Source organism: Pleurodeles waltl, chromosome 3_1, assembly GCF_031143425.1.
Source record: "Pleurodeles waltl isolate 20211129_DDA chromosome 3_1, aPleWal1.hap1.20221129, whole genome shotgun sequence".
In the NCBI taxonomy this organism is placed as follows: Eukaryota; Metazoa; Chordata; class Amphibia; order Caudata; family Salamandridae; genus Pleurodeles; species Pleurodeles waltl.
This window is the reverse complement of record NC_090440.1, coordinates 1,303,223,578-1,303,245,847: the sequence shown is the minus strand read 5'-3', so window position 1 is coordinate 1,303,245,847 and position 22,270 is coordinate 1,303,223,578. Positions and strand designations below refer to the sequence as shown.

The following is a 22,270-nucleotide window of genomic DNA, read 5'->3' as shown; positions in this document are numbered from 1 at the left end:
ACAATATTCATAACACATCATCATCACAAGAGGTTTATGATAACAACCATGTTGAACGTCAGCAGGCTGTTGAAAGCACTATGCGGTCATACAGTGGCAAATTTAGCACCATACCAATGTCATTAATATTGTATTGAAATTGCATTTATATAGCGCTCACCAGCTGCGAATAAGCGATAAAGCGCTTTGTAGTGAGTAGTACAATGTACAAATGCTGTTCAAATAATAATTGATTGGCCCTGTACCCTTTTCTATTACGCTAAAGTATTTTAACTGTAGTAAGACTACATTGTAGCCAAATCTCAACATGCTTTGGCTAGTACCGTGCTGGGTCATAATGTTACGCCGCGTTTTATTGGCTGATCGATCTACTGTTGATCACGTGATCCGAATAGCCCGACATAGCAAGCGCAATCTGGTTATTCCTTACTTTTGTAAAATAACTAAGCACCGCAACACTCGTCCTTTTAATGAAATAAAACGAGTGCCCTGAGCTTTGAAAGAAAAAGCTGATTCCTGTTTCAGCCGCGTGCAGTCCCTTTTCCCAGCCCGTCTCCCCGAAGCCCCACTTTAATAAATATGTGCTATAAAAGATAATGAAGCTGTTATTACGGAAAAGGTGTATGAATCATATAGATAATAAACGTGCATTGGTGACAAGAGCAGGCCGGGTGGGGAATGAGCGGGCTACCGGCGGCGGGAGGAAGTGAGGGCTAAGCGGGGACCTCCAGGGCTGCCCCCTCCAGCCCGTGCCCTCCCGCGAAGCCCGGAGCCAAGGCCTGCCTGGGTACAGCACATGGGCCGCTAACAATGCTCGGAGAGGGGCGGCTGCGGGAACGGAACTGTCATCCATGTAAATAGAGCTCTGCCCGGGAGTCACGTGCAGCAGAGGAGTTCATTGTTGGCGCGAGGAGGCGGAGGGAGCAGAGGAAGGGGGAGCGGAGGCAGGTCTGAACAATAGAGGGAGAGCGACGAGTGGGCAGGGGAAGGGAGGCAGCGGGGAGGGAAAGGAGACAGGGGAAGAAGGAGGGAAGGAGACCCCGGAAGACGGCGAAGGGAGGAAGGAAGCGGCGGCTAGCTGCAGCCTGTGAGGCGGGCGGCGCTTTCCCCTCCAAAACCCCTCCGCTGAGCGCCATCCGTCCGCCCCTGCAGCCGAGGAGGCAGCGCCGGCAGGGGAACATGGAGCCGCGGGTCGCGCTTGGATTTGCCTGAGAAGGGCACGTTGAGAGGATTTCCCTTCCGCACGGACGGATCGGGGCTCCCTCCGCTGGATGCGAGCAGCCTCCCCCCGGCTGTCCGCACCCCTCCCGGGCACCGCTCCGTCTGCATCCGGAGGGGGAAGGGGACGGAGACATGAACCCCGCCGAGGGCGCCGAGGAGGGCGTCAACGACTCGGACGTCGAAGCTTTCTTCCGAACAGGTAAGGGGCAGCAGGGGCGGCGGACGGGGCGACCCGGGGCATCGTGCATGGTTTATGGGCGCATGCAGAGGGGTGAGGGGCCGGGCGTGCTGTGGGATTTCAGTGAGTCTGTGGCACGGAAGAGTGCCCCAGCCGCCCTGTACAGGGCCACGGCAATATATGTGTTTTGCTTTAAACAGCTTTGATATCCCTACAACGGGTAATCTGAGCAGTCGGCGTTTGCGCTCAGTGTGATAACTGACAGGTCGTACGTGCCGCCAGGCGCCCCCTGTCTGCGGGGGGCGAGCGGGCAGGCGGTGAGCGGCATCCCTTTGTAAACAGGGTCTCATGCACTGATTGATCTGCCCGAGACAGTGCCCTGTCAGTCCCGGGAGCCGGCGAGAAGGACGGGCCGCCTCTCCATTCATTTGGTTTCCATATGTATCTGTGCGTTTCCCGGGGCTTCTTCAGGGGCTGGCATGCTGTTGGGGGCTTTTCGGGTGCTCAGTTATATAAAAATCTGGATTTTTGTGGCAGAGGGGATTGTGAAACTGCACGTGGCAACACACCGGTGAAACACAAGCCCTCGGGGAGATGTGTGGCTTCTCTCCCCCCGCTGCGGTCGAGTGTGCGCTTCTCAGTCACACAGGCGTCTCCTGGACTCTCCCTTCTCGCCATGTGCAGCCCCGCCACACAAAAGCCCCCTTTGGGCTGCCAGGGTCCCTCGGACTGCGAGGCAGGCGGCAGAAACAGCAGCTGCGGCCCAGAACGGGACTTGCCATTTGCTCCCTGAACACGCCCCCGCCTCGTCCTCGTCCTCGTCCTCGGCCTGATCCCCTGGCGGAGCCAAAGGTTCACCTCCGGTGTATGTCACTCCAACCCGCCCCTCCTCCACCCCCTGAGAATACTACGGGCTCAGGGCAGACACGTTCTTGCTCACCGAGGGCTCTTAATATGTTAACATTTATGAGCATGTGTATAGCGCCTTCCACTATTAGTATGCTGAAACAGCGCCTTCTTAACTGAGTGCACTTTCAGACGGTTCTGAGTCACTCGTTAACGGATGTCTTGTTGTATTTTGTTTAAAGTAGCTGCCCTGAAGGCTGTGTGGGTGCCCGAGCACATAGTCAGCCTTGTGGAACAAATTTGGGGTCTTGTAGAGGATTGAGCCACTGAGGGCAACCATCATGGAAAGTGTACTTCTTCGCAAAAAAAACAGAAACCATGGACTGCTGTCATGGATTGATTATTTGTTACTGAGTGTAGAAAGCATAGAAAATATTAACCATTTTTTTCGCATAAGGCCAGAAAACACACGTTAGCCGACTGCTTATTCCCTTAAATTAGGAAACGTATACCTTATTTACATGTTGATTACTACAGGGGTCAGACACCCATTCTGATACTGAACACCGCATTTACATACTGATTCCTGCAGAGGTCAGGCAACTTCCTCTGCATATTTAGTGGCCGTTTCCAGAGGTCAGAAGGCTCACCCAGCATTTACAGATTCTATTCGGAGAAGGTGACAACATGCTTCTGTATTTACATGTTCTGTCCCATAGGGGTCAGACACGTACACTGCATTTACAGATTAATTCCAACATTCAGGAACATTCACCCTCCGTTTACAAATCCAGTCCTGAATGTTAAGCTTTGTATATACACGTTTATTTTTACGCATTACACGCAGCTTTCACAGCCCCATCCTTAGAGGTCAGAAAACTATTTTAACGTTTACAGGTTAATTAAAAATGACCAGAAAAATACGCTACAATTACAGTTTTGTTCTGAAAGATCACATTGCGTTCATAAATTCAGTTTTACATGGTTTACAGATAGATTCTCTGAGGTTAGACGACTCATACAGTATTTACAGATCAATTTCCTTATTGGTTAGGAAATACATACTGAATTTTCATGGTCATTCCGTTAGGCGTTAGAAAACTTCTTGCATATGTAGATTAGTCAAAAAGCACCCGAGCATTCACTGATTCAGTCCCCGAGTTTAGAAAAAAACATTGTCCGCTTATAGGTGAATTTTCAGTGTTCAACACAACTTGTGCTTCTGGTACCGGCTCCTTGCTAGAAAGGCCATAGAAGCCATATTATATTCACTCATTTACTCACGTGTAGCTTTGGCACAGTCTCTGCATTTTGTCAACTTTTGCTACCATTGGTTCCCGAAACGATGGGAGGCCGCGCTGCCTGACCTCGGCATGGCGGGGAGACTGGTCTGGCTTTCATCAGTTTTTCACTTTCCCTTGAACTCGGCTGTCTGGGCAGCCCTTATCTTGCCAGACACCGATCACAGTCCACGGAGAAGAGCACACCCTGCCCACGTGGGTAAGTGCTAGGTGGAGCTGCGCACTAAAATAGCCCTGACCCGAGGGCACACAGGAGCAGTCTAGTCTCGTTTGCAGAGAGATGAGTGCATTGACTAAAGTACCAGTGCATCTAAAAGGCCTGAAGGGCTGGCACGTGACACTGTTGCCCATACTAAAACTCTGCCTAACATGCAGTTGGCTCCTCTCAGCACTTAAGGTCCTTCAGGGGCCCTAGTCTGTTGCAAACCCGGTTACCTGTAGGCCATCCCGCCTTCGAAGATGGACTGTTGTAGATTCATGAACTTAACGATCTCGGCCCTCGCTGTGAAGCTGTATATGAGGGACCAGGCCTAGACTCCTGCAACAGTAAACTCGGAGGCACCTTTAGATCCGGGCCTGTCAATCAACGGCGTTGAGTTTTGTTGCCTTGAAATGTCACTGCCTCCAACCCTTCACCATTTGTTTGCCTGAACGCAAATTAGCTATTCAGGCCCCTATGTGCATCATTTTTTCATAAATTAATTACCATATGTATGTAATACCGTGTACCAGCGTTGTGCTGCCACCAGCATCTCCATTTAAACATGCTTCTGGGACTTGCGTAACGAGGTCTGCACAGGATCACGGAGCATGTCAAACCACTGTGACCTGGCATGAAGTTCACGACTCGAAAGTTAAACCCCCGAGTCTTGGCCGCTTGGTTGCACATGTCGGTTTGTCTCCTGGTCCGATGGCGTCTGTCCACTGGATCTATTTCCCTTTCTTCCCATCTGTCATTGACGTGCCTGTCCCTCCCTCTGTTTTTCTCCCTCTCCCTAGTGTCCCTCCGTTTCGATCTATCTGCTATATCTTGCCCCCATGAATCTAGAGAGTGGCAACTTAAGAGGCGTCCGACCCCCTGTGGCAAGGCCAAAGAAACAAAGGCACATTTTGGAAAAGGGGGCTCGGATTTAGAGCGAATTCTGACCAAAAGCCAATTGCTTTTAAGACTCGTTTCTAGGCCTCAATGCTGTCTGTCTTCTGGTGAAGGCCTCCAGCCTTCGATCAGCTATTGTTGTTTCTGATTCTTCCGCCTGAAAGTGGCAGATTCAGTGCTCATTACTTTTCAACTGTTTGATATAGTTGAGCCGGGAAATGGCCCTTACAATGCGGGCATTGCAACTTAAAACCTTTACCACACATCCGTTACCACGCAGTACCTTTACAGCGCATGTCTGTACTTTGCAGGGTAGGTATGTATGAGAAATGGGTGTGTGTGTTTGTATAGCTATAGGGTTCGGAGTAGGTAAGGCTATTATGTGTTAAGGATGTTTTCAGGGTTTAGCAGTGGGTAAGGGTATTATTGGGTGATAGGGGTGTGATTAGGGGAGGGGCATTGGATGGTAAGGGTGTTTTTAGAGTTTTGGGGTGGTTAAACGTATAGGGCTGGGTAGGAGTATGGGATGGTAAAGGTAACTAAGAAAGTGGAGGCGTTTGGGGATCCCCCAATTAAAAAAAAAAAAAAAAAAAAAAAAAAATTATACGCATTTCACATATTATATATTCTTACCTTGCGTTGTAAAGGCAATGTGTGGTAAAGGCGTTGTATGGTTCAGGTGCATGTTTGTAAATGCGTGCTTTGTTAATACAGACATTCTGTTGAGTCTTGAACAAGCTCTACCTGTTCACACGTTCTGACCCACCTCCCAACAGATACACGCGCCAGAAGGTGTCAAGTCTTTTTTGTCTTAAGTGAAACCTGCTCATGGATTTCAAGTACCCCAGAGATGTAGTTGTCAAAGAAACATTAGTGTCGCCATCAGTCATAAAATATTTGTACGTTCTATTAAAAATGATGTCAAATTGTTGCGTAAATAAGCAGCATTGTGTGGCACAAAGCAAGATCATTATGCTATGTTGCTTAGCTATGATGTCAATTATATAAATATCTATTTTTTTCATTAGGTAAAACATAAAATATCAGTCACTCTGATATTAAATGTCTTGAACACCCCTTATTCAATGTATAAGTCAGTCAAATGGTTGGACTAGCTTCTTAAAGTGTTGGAAATGTGGCCAGCTGCCAAAATAACCTTCTGTTCATATTGGGCCTCATTCCAGGAGGACTGGCTACCTTACCGGTAGTGATAAATGGCAAATACCACTTTGGTAAGGTGGGAAAAAGCTTCCTAAAGGTAAATACTGCTCTGCTTAATGACTACTGAAATAATGTTGGTGATAAAATACCCATTGGGTGATATACCTGTCACAACAGGTTTTCCCAGCATAGGAAAAACCGTTACAAAATTGTGGTAATTTATTTACCACCTTTCTTTTTAGATGTTTAAAATCAGAAATTATCTTTTCTCATCAGCGACATTTTTACCTAAAGTTGTAATGACCATTGGTAGGTTTTTATAACCAGCAGTCATGCCACACTGCTAGTGATAATATGGAATAACATCTCCCATATAGCCAAATGCCAGAATGGAACTTTACAAAGTGGGTAATTTACCACAGGTATAATTTTTGCATAATAAAGCAACCCGTTTTTGTTACTTTGTTACAGACACACATTTGAACACAGCACACTCTGTTCTTGCCTTGCTTGTCCTGCATGCCCATTTTCACCTTTCATGGTGTATACCGCTATTGAAACCTGTCTGCCTTGTGTCTTTACATGTTTGTCCATTCACCACAATGCGTGAGTGAACACATGGATCCTGTGCACGTCAGGACCCGTCCCTCAGGCTTTATTAATCTGCACGTCATTTTGTATCTATTTTTGTGTACACCCCTTCTCACATGTTTATCAACATAGAAGAAGTACTCCTGCCCCAGCGGAAGCTCTGAGTCTTTCTTTTTTCATGTTGCCTGTTTGTGACTAAAGTAAAGCTCTAGTTTATTGCTGAAGGGGTGGCAACACATTTGTATTTGGACTCTCTGTAGTGTGTATATTTAATGTGTATGTTTCTTTCCACCATCATTCTAAATAATTAACAATGTCCTATGCTCCCTTACCTTCTTCGTCCCCTTTTTATACTGTGATCCGGTAGTTCTGCTCCCCCAATTACCACGTTGGATCACGTCTGTGCAGATCTTTCTTCCTTTTGAGCTCACGTGTTGATCAACAAACCTCCATGAACAAGGGATGTGTATAAAATGTTTTAAGACCCGTCTGCACCTTACCGGTGTGGGATGGAAAAACAGGTGCAATGCAGGAGCAGCACACATTTGAATTAAGATGAATTGCAGGAGAATACTGAAATATGGCTTAGAAGAATAGCTTGGTTTGGATCCATTTTTGATGTTATTCTAGTCAACAGGTTTCACTGAAACAAAAATATTCGAGTACCCAAGGGGTTGGATTAAGTATAATTTCCTTTTAATTTTATAAAGACGTGGGAGATGTCTCCTGAGAAGAACGCTATAAACAAGGAGAGGAACGTCAACCATGCATAATTCCACTCTTCCTGTCTTGCGGACAGTCCCACATCCCATTCTCTGAAGTTGTGCCTACACATGCTTTGATGAACATGGGTTACTTTGGTACACAAAGCAAGAGTTTGCGGAGCTGTATGTTACTCTGTAATCCATCTCAGCCTTACCCTCAGGGTCTTTTTACTTCATGTAACCGTGTCACTGTTATTCATTGGTGTGTTTCTCATAACATTTAGCTTAAGCCTTGATAACACACTGCAGCGCTTTACAGCAGCTGCCAAGTACTTTGGTTTGTGTGTATGTGGTGCGGGAGTCAGTTGGTGATTGCTGGCCCATTAGCTAGGATGACCTGTTCAATGTCAGTCCTAATGGTCAATGAGTCTGGCGCTCCCTCGCTCTAGGAGCCTCTTAGTGTTGTTTGTGATGAGGATGGTCGTGCCTTGTTCATGAGTGAATAAAAATTCCTTCATCCTACCTATCAGTTTCAAGAATACAGAGCCCTGTCTAAGGCATTAGACTAGCTTATGGGATGGAAGAGATGTAGAAACAGGTTGTGAATTGATGGAATTAAGGGTTACTTTAAGTGCCTCTGAAGGTTGTGTGGAACAAGCAAGCCTCCAAGTGGATTGAAGTTGTGAACATATAGTGGCCTAGTGATGAACCAAACGTCAGTTTGCAAGGCCGGTCTTTGGGTAACCTTGGGACTAGCCATGCAGAAATGTGTGGGCTGTGCACATAGGCTTGAGCTGTGATCTTTTGTTGATCAGTAACCTGTGAAGGGTCTTCAACACACACGGGCGGGACATGCATTCAGAAAATGTGGAGACATCTTTAAACAGAGTAGAGACTAGCACTGTAATATAGACTAAATATGGACACCGATTAACCTGATCCACAGAGTAGAAGTGGATCCTTGTATACAATATGTGAATCAATCAATACAGTCATAACAGGAAAAACAATACAAATGTCCATTCACACGGAGATACCAGTCACATCCATGCTTCTTTATATCTCATCCTTGGATAGCAAGTTCCAGCACACCTGCTACTTATTATTTGTTTTTCCAAATAGATGTTTAGCCTGGACCTAATGTGTTCTAATCCTGAATAGAGCTCGGCTGTGGGAGATTATGTCTGCATTATTATATAAATAAAGCAGTGGTGATGGGGGGGGTCAGCTATTGAGGATGTCCTGGTGGCTGTGCTTTGTGTGAGAAACGAGCAGCCCGTGTAATCGTTTCTCACGGCTGTGGAGGACTGAGCAGCGAGGTCAGGCCGGAAGTCATGCAGGCTGAGGTTGCAGTAGTTGAAAGGAGTAGACAAACAAACTGCTATTTTAAGACTGGAAGAACAGTTTCGCTGAAATAAGGACTTGTGAGGAATGCCTATTTTGAGAAGACAACGTGATGGCCTCCGCTGGGGAACAAAAATAAAGCTTTAAATTAAATGTTCAGTTCAGTAAGTGTCAGCAACCACTATGTGAGTTTTCAAAAATTCCGAATGGCTTCTATAATCTTACCATTGGGTTTGTTCTCACTGTTAAAAACGCGCAATGCATGATTAGCGTAACATAATTATTGGTGTACATGTTCTTTTTAAGCCCTCTTTCTCCCTTTCTTTTTAAATATTTCTTTTCCTCCTTCATTCTCCCTCCTCTGCCTTTCTTTTTCTTGCTCTGGGTTAATGTCTGATTAAAGTAAGTCCTGGTCCCAAAAAATGGGCGTCTGTTCCTATTTCCTGCAAAGATCTAGTTGACCGCATTGGCCATCCATCGCAACTTAGTAAAATTGTACTTGTGATGAGGGAACTAGATGGTAGAGGAGGACTCTGCTTTTCCAATGGTATTCATTGGCATTAAAACTGGTCTTTGGTAAGCCCAGCTTGTCTGAGAGTTCAGAGGACTGGAACATGAGCAATCGATTAGGATTTTGGTCAGTGGCAATTCTCCTTTCTGATTTTTGTGGGTGTGCTAAAAGTTAAGAAATCTATAAGCCTTCGAAAGATTGTAGCTGCTTGGAAAGTGCTACATGTGTGCCGCAAGGGCACTCTCATAGAAGCACAAATATGACATCAGATTCGTGATTCTTCAGTTAAAGCGCTGTAAAGCCCATGCCTTCAGTCATGGTGACTTCCTATTGTACAAGAGTGCTTAATGCAGAGGTATGATAGTGCTTGATCCATAGCAGGTTTTGGAACACACATCGCGGGTGGTTATTCTGAAAATCTGTCACAAATCTGGCCTTCTTGGGCCTATGTGGAAGACTCCTGCAGTGTTTTGCCGGTATATAATTGCAGTTTGACCATAGCGCTCTAGAAGTGAGTGGCAGCCAAGTCTTTAAATAACTGGAGCGGCCTAGGCAGTGGGCGCTTTGATTGATCAGTTGATGTGCTTTGGATGATTTGTCTGTGGGTGAGTGCTCCTTGAGGCTGAAGGAATCGGGCCGTGGCAGCAGAGGCGATGAATTGATTCAATCTGTCAGTCACCGGAGGTGGTGAGGCGTCCACGTGACGTCTGATGTCCGCACCTTGAGGCCGCCTCGCCAGCACAAGGCCCGGCCCGCAGCTGGCAGCCACAGCACCAGGAGAAGCCGAGAAGGCCAGCTGCCAAGCAGAGGGCAAGATGCCGCGCCGTGAGTACAGATTACCAGCATTTAAATGCGTGCCCACCATGCTGCGCCCTCTCCACTTCCTCCTGCTGCCTCTCGCCCTGGGACCCTGCCCTGGGTCTAAACATGCCTCTTACGGAGGGGTGGCCTCTGGAGCTGATGCTGTCAGTCAGAAAAGTAGCTTTACCTCTTCATGCAGAAAACTCTCCATTCAATTCCTATAAATCAAATTAAGACCGTTGGGAGGATATTGATGTGACTTAGTAGCTACCATAGTGTGTGATCAGAAGGGTGAGTGTTCCTTAACTGAACAAGATCTGTGATGCTGGGGAAATCGCTTTATTTGACTTTTCTTTCTTAACTTTCTATGACAAGTCTTCGAGCTCTTAAAAGTTGGTGAGTGCTGAAAACAAGAGTCATATAATAAAATGGCATTGAATTCACATCTATGATAAATGCCATTTTACTCCGCAAATATTCCAACAAACCGGGTTGCGGCTTTTCTGAGTGGACCGGAAGCAGATTGAAAAGGATGCACTTCTCAGGGGTCCCTGGCTGCCAGCCACACTAGTATTACCCTTAGAAGCACGAGGAAACGGATCCGGGGACAATGGATTTGAGGCAGTCTCCGTTCACTGTGATTTCCTCAAGAACGGTTTTATCCCCTGACAAAACTAGTTTCACATTAAAATACTTAATATAAGAAGCGAACTAATATACCATTGCCCTTTACGTTCTGAAATGTATTTAATGCCTTCATTATGACTTGACAGATCCTGATGTGGCTAGTAGTTGGAGATACTAGCCAAATCGGGATTGCAAATTGTGCAGGAACACTGCCCTTTTGAGATCCATTTCCCTCCCACTTTTCACTAGGAAAGCCCAAAGAAATGCCCACAGGGAAAACAGTGCACAGTAGGGGAGAAACATTTGGACCTCTGTAAATACAGATAACTGAGACTTTTCGCCATTCCAGAAGGCAAAACGCAGAATGTGCCTCCTGTACTGCAACCCCGCATGACCGTATCCCATGGTGTTGATACTTCTGGGTGGGAGTTTACTGTAGTGTCTGCATAGCTCCTAGTGAGGGCCTAAGTGTGGAAGCAGTGCATATGTAGCGAGCAGAGATTTTCAGGTTTTGTGCTGGGGGCCTCAGGGAGGGGACTGGATTGAACACAGGGGGAGGCAGAGCCCCTGAACTGGTTAAGAAGAGCGGCATGCTGAAAACGGAGGGTTGATTTTAGTGCGAGAAAGAGGAGCTTCTGTCATTTCTGATAAATGATTACTTTGTGGAGACTTCAGGTAGACCAGGCTGCCCCTAGCGTGGTGGCAATCATTTATCTGATTGTAAGAGGGGATAACATGTCAGAACTGCAGTATTTGTACTAATAAATATGTTTTGAGCTGCGAATTCTATAATTTCATTGACTAATCCTGAAAAATATATGGTAGGCATTCTGAATGCCCCCGGTGATTTAATTTTTTCATGTATTTTTTTGAGACTGGGCATGGAATTAAAAAAGTTTGAAGACCACCGGTGTAGTGGCCTAGCCACCATTGATCTGGGGTGGCTACCTACTGGCCAAATTGTCAGGACATTCAATTAAATACATTTGAATTCTGTGCATTTAAATAGAAAACAATTAGGTGGTCTGTGCGTCTCCTGATAATGTGGTGCACGTCCCGCCTTCCTGGACCTATGCACCGTGTCCTGTATTTAAGAACATCTCAACACACCCGTTTAAAATGATAAAGCTCTTTCCTGGCAGGAAATGAGGAGAACTTTACGTGCGGTTACGTGACATCCCGGTGCCCTTCATTCTGCAGTTACAGTGTTTCTCTTTGGAGATGCTGCTGTAAACGGAGAGCATCCTGGACACTGCAAGGGCAGGTTTTACATCTGCCAGGCTTCCCCATGGCGGCGCATCCGCGTTCACTTTGGGCTCCGCTGCGTGTCAGTTCACTGCAGCATCAGCTTACAGAGGAGGCTAAAAGTACAGTATCCTCACATGACCTGTATCTGCTTTGGAACTTGTAGGACGTTGCATATTTTCGAAAATTCAATTTCGCTTCTTCGTGAAAGCCCGCTTGCATCATGGCTGGTCCCTGGCCGAGTCATGGGCCATAAACATGGTGTCAACTTAAATTCCTGTGTTTCTTTTTATGGCGATTGGTTTCCCTCCATGTGATCCGGACATATTATGTATAACGAGCGGTTCCAAACGTCAGATTAGGATAAAGGCAGGAGCACACTCTTAAAGAGCAAGCGGTCCTGCCAGCGGAAAATGCAGCACAATTCTCTCTCCGGTGTCACAGGCCAGAAGGTATGCATTTTGTATACTATATTAATCCACAGAGAATCCACACAGACATATCATTTGCACTCATTTGGTCTATTCTGTATGTGTCTGCCCCCCTGAAATGCTTAATATAGATTGCACATAGAAAGAGGCACGGAAAGTGGCATCCAAGCAGACAGCCAAAGGCCTGTATCCGTGCATCACACACAGGCGAACACACTTCCACACCAATGAGCATGGACCATAAGACATAAAGGTTCCACTCTTGCTTTCAATACGCATTAGCAACCATCCATACAAACCACTAGCAAGTTAGTCAATGGTGAGCTTATGCGAATACACACATAGAAGACGCGCACAGAAGCCACACACAGATATGCAGCCTTTAAAAACAGATATAGCCAGAAAGCAGGCACACATAGACGACCGATGTTCTAGACAGACCTACAGACGGATTCAGTCTTCAGGTGCACTTTTTCCTTGTTATTGCTCCCTCAGTCTTGCGCCGCTTCTTTAGTGATGTGGGTGCAATATTTCGGTTTGCTTGCTCATCCCTTGATTAGAGCGTACAAAAAACAAGTAGGGGAAGAGTGAGCATATAAAAGGCGTGTGATGATGTGAGGGTGTCACAGGCAATGTGTCTGTCCCAGCCCCAGGCGGTCCCTACTCGCTACATGCTGTCTTTCAATGCCTCAGGGATAACCAAGTGGTGGTCGTATTCTGGTGATTCTTACTAAGTAACCCAGGGTATTGCAGGTTGCATTTCAAGCAAATGTGTGTTCCTGGAACTGAGCAGTATGTGGGAATGTAAGGGCGGGCCAGTGATCACATTGGTTTCTTGGAAAAGATGGTGAATCATATATCACAGTCTCCCTGCAGGGGAGGTGTAAAAATAGAGTAAAACAAATATGTTCGAAAGTGCTGATATAAAGACCTATCGGAACAAAAGTACTGAGAATCTGAATGTAAAGCTGGAGACCAGGTAGGGCCTGTGTGAGTCCAGGCAGGAAACGAGCTTATGAGGTGGCACTTACTGTCTTTACCCGCTGTCACATTCTGTGACCTTATAATCCTGTACATCTTTGGCAGAGCTGTATTTCATGTAGCTGTCTGCATGACCTATTGGTACCCCGGTTTAAAATAAACCTAGGGTGGACTTTGGCTCCGCCCAGAAGGGACTATTTTTCTCTCACCTCTTGCTATTGGCTGTTCGGTGCTTTCACTTCCTAGAAGTACCCCGAGTCACCACTCATTAGATTCTTTTTACAAAGGTGCACTGTATAAGAAAGCAGTCCTTTTTTTTGTTGTGTTTTGAACCTGCAGAGGAAATCACTTTTGAGTTTGGGAAGGTCATAAGGATCAGAACTCATTCCGGCCTTGGACATACTTCTGCTAAATCACTTATGCCTGGCAGGAGAAGACTTTAATCTCCGTACCCACTTAATGAATGCCTTGTTTGAAATGCTTACATCTAGGTAATAATGCAGTGCTGTCAGCAGGTGCGTTTCAGCCAATCCTTCTTAAAAAACTGTGCCCTATGCCGGCTCATTCTTTCATTTGTTATAATCATCCATATGTTTAACTAAAACGTAGTATCCGTTTCTCTCTAACGTGTATCACGTTTAGGGATATCGAATTACTCCACGTACATCAATGTATCTGCTCCTGGTCTTTCCTTTTACAAATCAATGTTATCAAGTGTGTCTCTTTGTTTGGATCTCATAGCCTGGCAATGTCTACAGCTTCCAAAATGTAGTAGTCACTATCCATGGCTGATGTGTTTTTTGTTTTGTTTGGGAATTGCTATGAGCACTGATATTATGACAGTGGTGAACAGATATGCTTTTGGCGCCTTCTATGGTTCTCTTTGGGTGGAAAACTTTGTCACAGATGGAAACAAATATGGATTGTATAATGGACGATAATAATACCTCAGTCAGGCGTTTTGTTCGAAGCTTCATATCTCTATTAGTTCTAAACCACATTTTCTGCACACTCCTGCCACCCGAATCTCCTGAAACTCCAGGGTCCAGACCAGGCAATCTGCATCTTCTACACCTCAGTATTACTAATGGCTGTTTTGGGCAGCACTCTTGTTCCCTTAAGGGCAAAGCCATAGAAGAAGAACCAAACAATAAAAGAAAATGGGTACTGGGGGTGTGGACCCCCAGCCATTGGCGATACTCCTGTCTGTTGACTGCTTTCTGAAATAAGTGGGAAACTGAACTGTAGCAATCAATCTTTCAGATAACAAGTGCCTAGATGGCAGGGTTCATGTGGTTTCAGTGATTTGGAAAGCGTTTCAATTTAGAAATTTAAAAAATGTCAGAACAGGAATGTGATCTTTTGTGTGTGAGGAGAAGGGAGAATTGTGAGATGATTTTGCCTGGGGGAAATGTTGAATAATTGTAGAGGTTCTTATATCACAAGGAGATTGTTAGATCAGCATGGGCATGCTGTCAGTGTCTGGGAGCCTTGGTGAATGCTGCAGAGCCACAGCAATACTTCACCCACTAGTAAAATATTTCTGCTAGGGCTAAGAAGGCAGTGATCTAGTTGTCGTCAAAGGCATCTGACAAATTGGGGAACATGTATTCTGCTCGCCTGGACTTAAATTGGAGAACCCTGACATGCATGGATCACAAAGACAAAAGGGGATTCATCCGTCTTATGATATAAAAGAAGACGAGCAGGTATGAACAGGAGGAGATGGCTAAACTCTGTTTTACTAAGAAGTATGTTTTTTGGATGACATATATCCAGAAAAATTTGTGAGATTTTCTTTGATCAAAGTGTCCCACCAGCAAGAGACAAAAATAAAACCTGATGCAGCTAAAGGGCAGGCGTGTGTTACTGTGGGTTCTGCTGCAGGTGCCAAAGTCAACATGTCACGTGGACTCCTCAATCCAGTGTGCGCATCCAAGGCTGCGGGTCAGCTCTGGACATGAAATACGCCTGCTGCCAGGCTACATTTTTTCATTTCCTGTAGCAGAAATACCTACTATCGTGGGATGAACTGGACAGGTGCATTGAGCCTCTTTATGCGAGGAAGGCCTAAATAAATGATGGCGTTTTTACAGCTGCTGCGCCCTAATGCGCTCCAGTACGTTTGATAGGGATCAACAGAGCATTTGTTTAATTTCTCTTCTGCAAATAGAGAGTCCATGGTACATTTATGGACACAAAAGTGGAGGTTGGACTGACTCAGAGCTCCAAGAAAGTGTGTGCCACACATTGAGCCTTTAGTGGAGACACCGTGGAGCACAGATCAGCTGACCGGGTAGGATTTGAAGTGCATTATAGTGCTCAATTTGTGCTACAGAGTTATTTTTCATCATCAGATATCGACTTAATGTAAGGAGAAAGAGGTAGAAATAGCAAAATGAAACAAGAGAACCATAGGAAAACAGAGACAAAGTGTGAATGGAAAAGAACATGGAAGCATCTGTGACCCTCTGAAGCCTTCAATAACTTGCTGTACACTAGGGTTACTTTTGCAGACCTTGTCGGTGACAGAGCACTTTATAAGTCAAAACCTAGATGTCTCCAACAAGCTTGTACTAATTATTTGTTTTGCTGTTAATCTTCCACAAATCATGTATGTACAAATGCTTTAATCATGCATTCTCTTTCACCTGCCCTATTCTAACTGCATTCAATGCTGAGTACAATTTCTACTATTATTCTGGGCATTTGTGTTTTAAATGTCATTGTACTCACAGCACAGAATTAAATAAACCATACTGAAGTCCATGCTTCAGTATGGTTAGTAGGGAAAGGCTTCCCCAATAGGTAGTCCAAATCAAGAGAGAAAATCCACTTATATAAGAAAAATACCTTCTTATCCAGTTCATCAAATTAATCAGCCAAGTATCAGTGAGGAGACATGTTGTAGTTTCACATTCATATTTTATTAAATTCTCTTAGTAACATACAGCAGCACAGCCAACACGCTTCACCCAAAGAAGGATTTCATCAGGTTCATTGTATCCATATATTCATATTGCTTGTATTCTTCCTGTCAGATAGATTCCCCACAATCCAATACATAGAAGAAATGGTAGCTTGCCCGGTTAAGATCTGTATCAGCTGACTGATACTAAGTGAAAAGATCAATCACTTGAGGAAAAAACAAGAATTAGCATAGCCAATAGGTTTGGGCAGTCTGAGCTCTATAGGCATTGGCAATGTTAATGCATTTGCGTATATAAGTAAAAGCCTCAGAGCCGTACACAAATACATTGCCAACATCTATATCTCTCAGAATTCAAGACCTGTTGGCTTTGTAAGTGCTTGTTTTTTCTTCTTCTTTTGGATGTACATTTCCTGCACAAATGCCCCATCTTTTATCTCCCTCTTGTGGTTGTGGTCAGCTCCTTACGTGTCATAGCTGATCTCATCAGCAATCTGACAAGGTAGGAAACACAAGCTTTTAGTTTGCATTTGTCATATCGGTTCCGGCCTTTATCATTCACTGAAATGCTAAGTAGAACGAAAATGCTTCACCCACGTTGTGTTATTGACGTGGGTATAAGGGCAAAGATGCTGTCATGAGGCATCCTGACTGCGTACCACGTTGGATGCCTTTTAAGACAGGTTATAGAGGTCCCCTCGATCTTCCAACGCATCCTTTTGCTTGTGGGTGCAGTCTTGCAGTCCACCAACCTGCAGGGGCATTAGTCCTTCTTTTAAAACAGGCCTCTCAACTTGCATTGGGAAACCACCACTCCATCTTTGAGTTCTGTGATGCCCCAAGTTTAAGTTGGGCCTGCACTGGTGACAGCACTTTTTTTTTTTTGTATTTTGTCACCTGGTCTTTGTCTGTGCCAAGCACACATGCATAAGGATGCTTCTTGCGCGATTCAGGACTGTACACCAAATTTAGGAAATGTGGCCCGACACATCCTCTCTTGGGTCAGAGTTCCGAAGTCATCAGGCTACCCTTTGCTGTATTGCATCTGTAGTCCATACGGTGGACTAAACTTTTAGTTTTTTTAGGTAACATGGATTTTGCACTTGTGTGAATGAAGAGAACACACTAGAGTAATTGCTGCACATTTACGAAAGCAATTTGAAGAGCATGTGCAAGGGTTATTCACATGGGCCGGAATAATGTTAATTGACAAGCGCCATAACGTAACTCCTTGTTCTATCCTGATAGATGTGTCACCAGCCAACATCTTTCCATGGTTATGGCACAGGGTTTTCCCCGTCGTAGAAGTTATAGTTTTGATTCAGGGAGATAAATTCAGTTGGACTAAATTAAGAGATGGACACTATTTGTCAGTGGGGATCCCAGGACTAGAAACCCAGTGACCTAAAGGCATCTGGTAAACCTACCACTGTCATATATGCACGAGTTGCACACATCTCCGCACAGATGCATTAGAAACCCCTTTGTAAATCAATTTTGACTCACTAACTTTGTTATGCAAAATCTTGCAGATTTACTTACCTGCCTTTCACTGCCCTTATTGAGCACTGAAAGGCATAAGCCCGACACATGCTTGGATGATGTACACGCAACAGCACATACTGCATGTTGTGTATAGCTTATATATATATTACCAGGGCACCTTTGTTTAGACCACTGTGCACTTTACAAATGCTGTCATTCGTTCATTAACGTATGGATGGGCAGCATTGGTCCACATGTACCAGATCCAGCCCCCATTTTCAGGCTGGCAAAAACAGTAATCGACAAATTAACCGTATGGATATGTGTTCCCAATGGATAGCCTGAAAATCTGTTGTGGGTTTGGCTTGAAGGATCATCTTTAGACACCTTTACACCAGCAAGAGGAATTGACAAAGCAATGACCCGCTCCATTCATGAAAGTGGGACGTCTAGTACCTCTTCTTGACTGTAGAAAGGTTTGCAGTATATGTATCTCCCACATTCCCAAGCAGCATCCTCCAGTCTGTGGTGTGGGAGAAGCGCACACAAGTGCCTGTCCGCTTGTCTGAATCTATTCCTTGTTGCTGATCCACCAAATATTATGGGTTGAACCGCTGGCCTTTGCAAGCTGGACCAGATCCTAACGATGCAGTGATTTCTAACACGTATATGGATTTTGCGACGCACCTGCACTGCTACCAAAGCAGGATATAGATGTTGAGTCCTACCACAAGCCCCTAAACACCCACCCGATTTCAGAAAATATGTAAATGCACTAAATTATCAGGAAGTAGACAAAATCCACATTGAAAAATCACTTACAGTGTTGTGTGTCTCCAGATGCAGCAAGACTCAAAAACGTACTTATTCTGGGGGAATGGGCCAAAATCTCCATTGACACACTGAAATCTCCAAGATGTGTATTGCTGCCACAAGTCCTAAAGCATGCTTCTAAGATCAGGAAAGGAACAAGAACTAGAAGTGAAGCGGCCGCAAGACACTGAAAATAACACTATTCTTAGGAATCAACAACCTCTACATTGAAAACCCTAGGCTGTGAAGGTGATCTTTTCTCACTAGTCCCTAAAAACATGCCTGTTCTCAGGAAACAGGCAAACCTTGGTTAGCACAACTCAAGGTGATATGCGTCTTGTAGGGTAAGGCCAAAAAAACAGTCTCACGAAATAGACAACACCTACTTTGACAAAACATGTAGCAGAAGATGTATTCTTATTTTGGAAGATTAATCTAACCTATTTATACATAGGATATGCACACACTCTACAAAGTGTTAACTTGTACTTTGAAAGATGCGCTCTGCTGTCTGTAGAAAACCTTTGTTGACAAAAATATATCGTAGGTAATGTCTTCTGCTGCTAAAGCTGGTAAAACAGGCAAGCGAAATGAATTTTAAATGGACACACCTTGTAAAATAAATGGCTTATACTACTGCAAAGCCCCATAAAAACACCTGTTGAAATGTACTAAACCTACACTAAGCAAAATATATGGTAGAAACTGCCACCCACTTACATGAACAGTACCTGCATTGACACACTAAGTACAGCAGAAGTATTTTCTTTTGAGAAGGTCGTAAAAAACGAACCTTTAATCAAGAAATGGACAAGGCCTACATTGACTAATAATGTACTGCAGAAGATGCCTTCTCCCTGTTGCAAGACCTTGAAAATGAGACTTCTTCTCATGACATGGATAAAATTTGCAGTGACACTTCATGTATCACCTTAAGCCTGCAGGCACCATTTAATGCACATATAATATTACCAAACTACTCCAGTCCAGATTTGCAAAGTCATCATAAATTAGGCAAATCAAAGAATGTGTTGATCTAGTATTTGCTTTCCAGCGTAAAACTTGCTTTGTGCTGGAAAGTTGTTTAAAAGTAGCTAAAAGTTGCAGTATGTGCTGCTTTGCGTTAGTTTGCACAAAGAGAGCATCCCATGGGTGGTACATGGGCATTCTCATATTACCACCCATAGTTTTTGATGCAAAGTACCATTCACTAGAGTGGTTCCAAACCTATGGTCCGGGGACCTCTAACGGTGAGCGAAGCCTCATCAAGGGGTCTGCAACTGCTTAGAAAATGAAATAATATTAACAGATTAGGTTCCCAGCTTTCACTAATGACTTAGTGGGCGTCCCTGGATTCCATTCATTGGATTCATTGGGGGTCCGCGGGTTCTACTATTGATAAAGTATGGATCCACCAAAGTCAAAAGATTGGGAACCACTGATCTACTACATTTTGTTGACATGGCTTTGCCCTAAACATATATGCCTCCTTCAGACAGAGAAAGTAGGAAAAAAGGTTTTTTTTTTTCCTCCCCAAAATGTTACCGAATTTAGCATGTGCACTGCACAGTACACCCCAATAAAGTGAAAAGTTTTACATTTAGCCTCATAATAATGTTTTGTACTACATGGCTACCTTTCTAATACAACACATATGATGGAGTTCTCACACATGTACCATTGCACTGTGATGCGAAGGTGTGTGCATGGCCTAGGCAGCCAGTTTGTGCGCCGACGCACGGATCTCTACAGTAGCGCCATATCTTAGTAGATAAGGCGCTGCACTGCAATATTCCTTTCATCCAACACAGCACTGCAACTCTGATTGCTACAATGCTTGAATGAATAGCAAATGTGCCCCTTTCATGTCATAAGGGACATTATCTTCTTGTTCCGTCCTTTACTTTTGCGAATGATTGTTTTTAGCTGTTTTATACTTGTAGGTCTTTGGGTTGCCGTTCTCGGTGTGGCTTTCGGGGTTCTTGTTCTCTCGCTCCTGTTTACATTTCTTCCTCCTGGGCCAGTGGCGCAGGGATGTATTTATTCTACTGCCGTGTGCGCCACTGGCGCAGGGATGTATTTACACTCCCGCCCTGGCCTTGGCTTTTCATCTTTCAAAGACCCTTGACGTGATTGATTGCAGCTCATTTGACAAGGCATGTCAGGCTGTGGACAGAGGTGTTGCAGCTGCACTGACATGAAGGTGGGACTGAAGGGGAGAAGGAAATCTGGTTATCTGCAGTAATTCCTGAGAGCTGATGTATTTCTGCTCCATCCTGGCACCCTCTTTGGGTTATTCTGACTAATTGTTTTGTAGGAAACATTTCTGGTTGCTGTTGTCATGCTGATTATTTGAATTGCACACACCACCAAGTGCATTATTTCTTACTACCAATTTATAGTAGTTGGATCATTGCGACATCGGAAAGGTGCTTTTTCGGACTCCAATGATAGGCTGAGTCGGCCACGCTAGGTTTGAAATTGCACGTGGCACAGAAACGTCAGCAGCAGGCGCACGAACATATTTTTCTGACCATTGGCTTATCAGATGGCCGTGTTTGCAAACAGACCCAGCAGCAACAAACTGTGCAAACATTCATCCGAAAGCGTTAGCACTGAAATGGGCACTCCCCTTGTGAAACAGTATTCTTTAGGTAAATATACAGGGCTAGGCAACAAGCTGTTAGAAACTGCTCCCTGCTTCTCATTTTTTTTCTTTTACTAATTCCCTACAACAGCATTTTTTTACCTTGATTATATCCCATTGTTGCACTAGCGTTACTGCTTGACCTGTCTGCCATTTTGTCAATGTTGCTGTTACTTGATTGGCAAGAGGCTAAGTTACTAAACAGTGCAGGAATTTCCTACCTCCAGTGAATCGAAAAAATGAGAGATAAAAGTTTAAACTAATCATTACGATTGAAATGCATTACTCCATGAGCTCTAGTTTATCCGCGCCCTGCCCAATTTGGTATTAAAGAAAGTGCTACAAGGTCCCTCCTGTTGTATTACGTGAATGTGTATTGTGCTTTACCACCATTTGTCTGGACCAGTAACATTTTCTAAATCTGCACTCCCTTTAATGTTCTGGGGAACTCCATGACCCGAGTCAAAGTGGTCTGTTGACTTTGTATTTGGTTGCGGTGTTTAGAGCTCAGCCGTATCTGATAGTGGCCAGCGGAGCAGGATAGAGCACTTTATTGTGCAGCAATGGATTCTATTAAATAGAAGTCGAACAGAACCTGTTATTAGGGGTGTTATACCGCCCCTGAGGTGCAATGGGACCCCCAAACCTTCAGCGGGACCCTATTCGTCTAAAGGTCTATGAAAAATGTGTGAGATATGCGAGACTTGGTGGCCTCATCACATTCTTTAGAGGACCTATTTTGCATGACACCACTGCTTGTTATGGATATTTGTGCAGCTTTGTGTGCATTGATGTGAGAGCTGAAGGACACTGCAGCTGATGCTTGAATAAGGAAAAACTGTGTTTCAGCGAGTTGGACAAGAAACCAGTAGGGTCCTTTGGAGACCACAGAAGTCTTCACCATGGTTCCCTCTTTTGGCTAATTTTGGTCCTTAGTCAAAGCAAGGCAGGAAGAGCCGTGCAATTAACAGTGGGACAGCACTCTGGAGTGGATTGCATCTAGGCAGGAGTTGACACTACAGAGCCCATGAGGGGTGCTGTCATCTGCTCCCATCCACCACTCAAAGATCAGGGTCTGGCTGTGGTGCAGTTTGGTGCTGCTTCGGCCACAACTGCTGCTATGATGGTGCCTCACACCACTGCACATAGATGGTGTGCGCTGCACATTGTGCATAGATATATTGAGATCCCCTGATTGCATAACAGAAAGTGTATCTATAGCTGGGAAAGTACTATTTGTCAGGCAAGAGTTAAAGCCTAGTGGAAAGGAGTAAACACATACATTAATAGATGAATAACGCAAGTCTTGGCAGATCTACCTACTAGTTCCTTTAGCCTGTCCTTACCAACTTATGATA

The 22,270-nt window shown here is 44.7% G+C and overlaps 1 protein-coding gene across 6 annotated transcripts in view; it reads left to right on the top strand.

Annotated features, from left to right (window-relative positions):
• The first annotated feature begins 700 nt into the window (after positions 1 to 700).
• Positions 701 to 22,270, top strand: part of KALRN (kalirin RhoGEF kinase) — a 1,333,112-nt gene continuing 1,311,542 nt past the window's right edge. For 4 of the 6 annotated variants that reach the window (XM_069224644.1, XM_069224642.1, XM_069224641.1 and 1 more), the window contains exon 1: positions 701 to 1,420. In XM_069224644.1, coding sequence (XP_069080745.1) covers positions 1,354 to 1,420 — 67 coding nt within the window. In that variant the 5' untranslated portion in view covers positions 701 to 1,353. The remainder of the gene's footprint in view (positions 1,421 to 22,270) is intronic. The other 2 variants (XM_069224647.1, XM_069224646.1) reach the window with 1 other exon arrangement.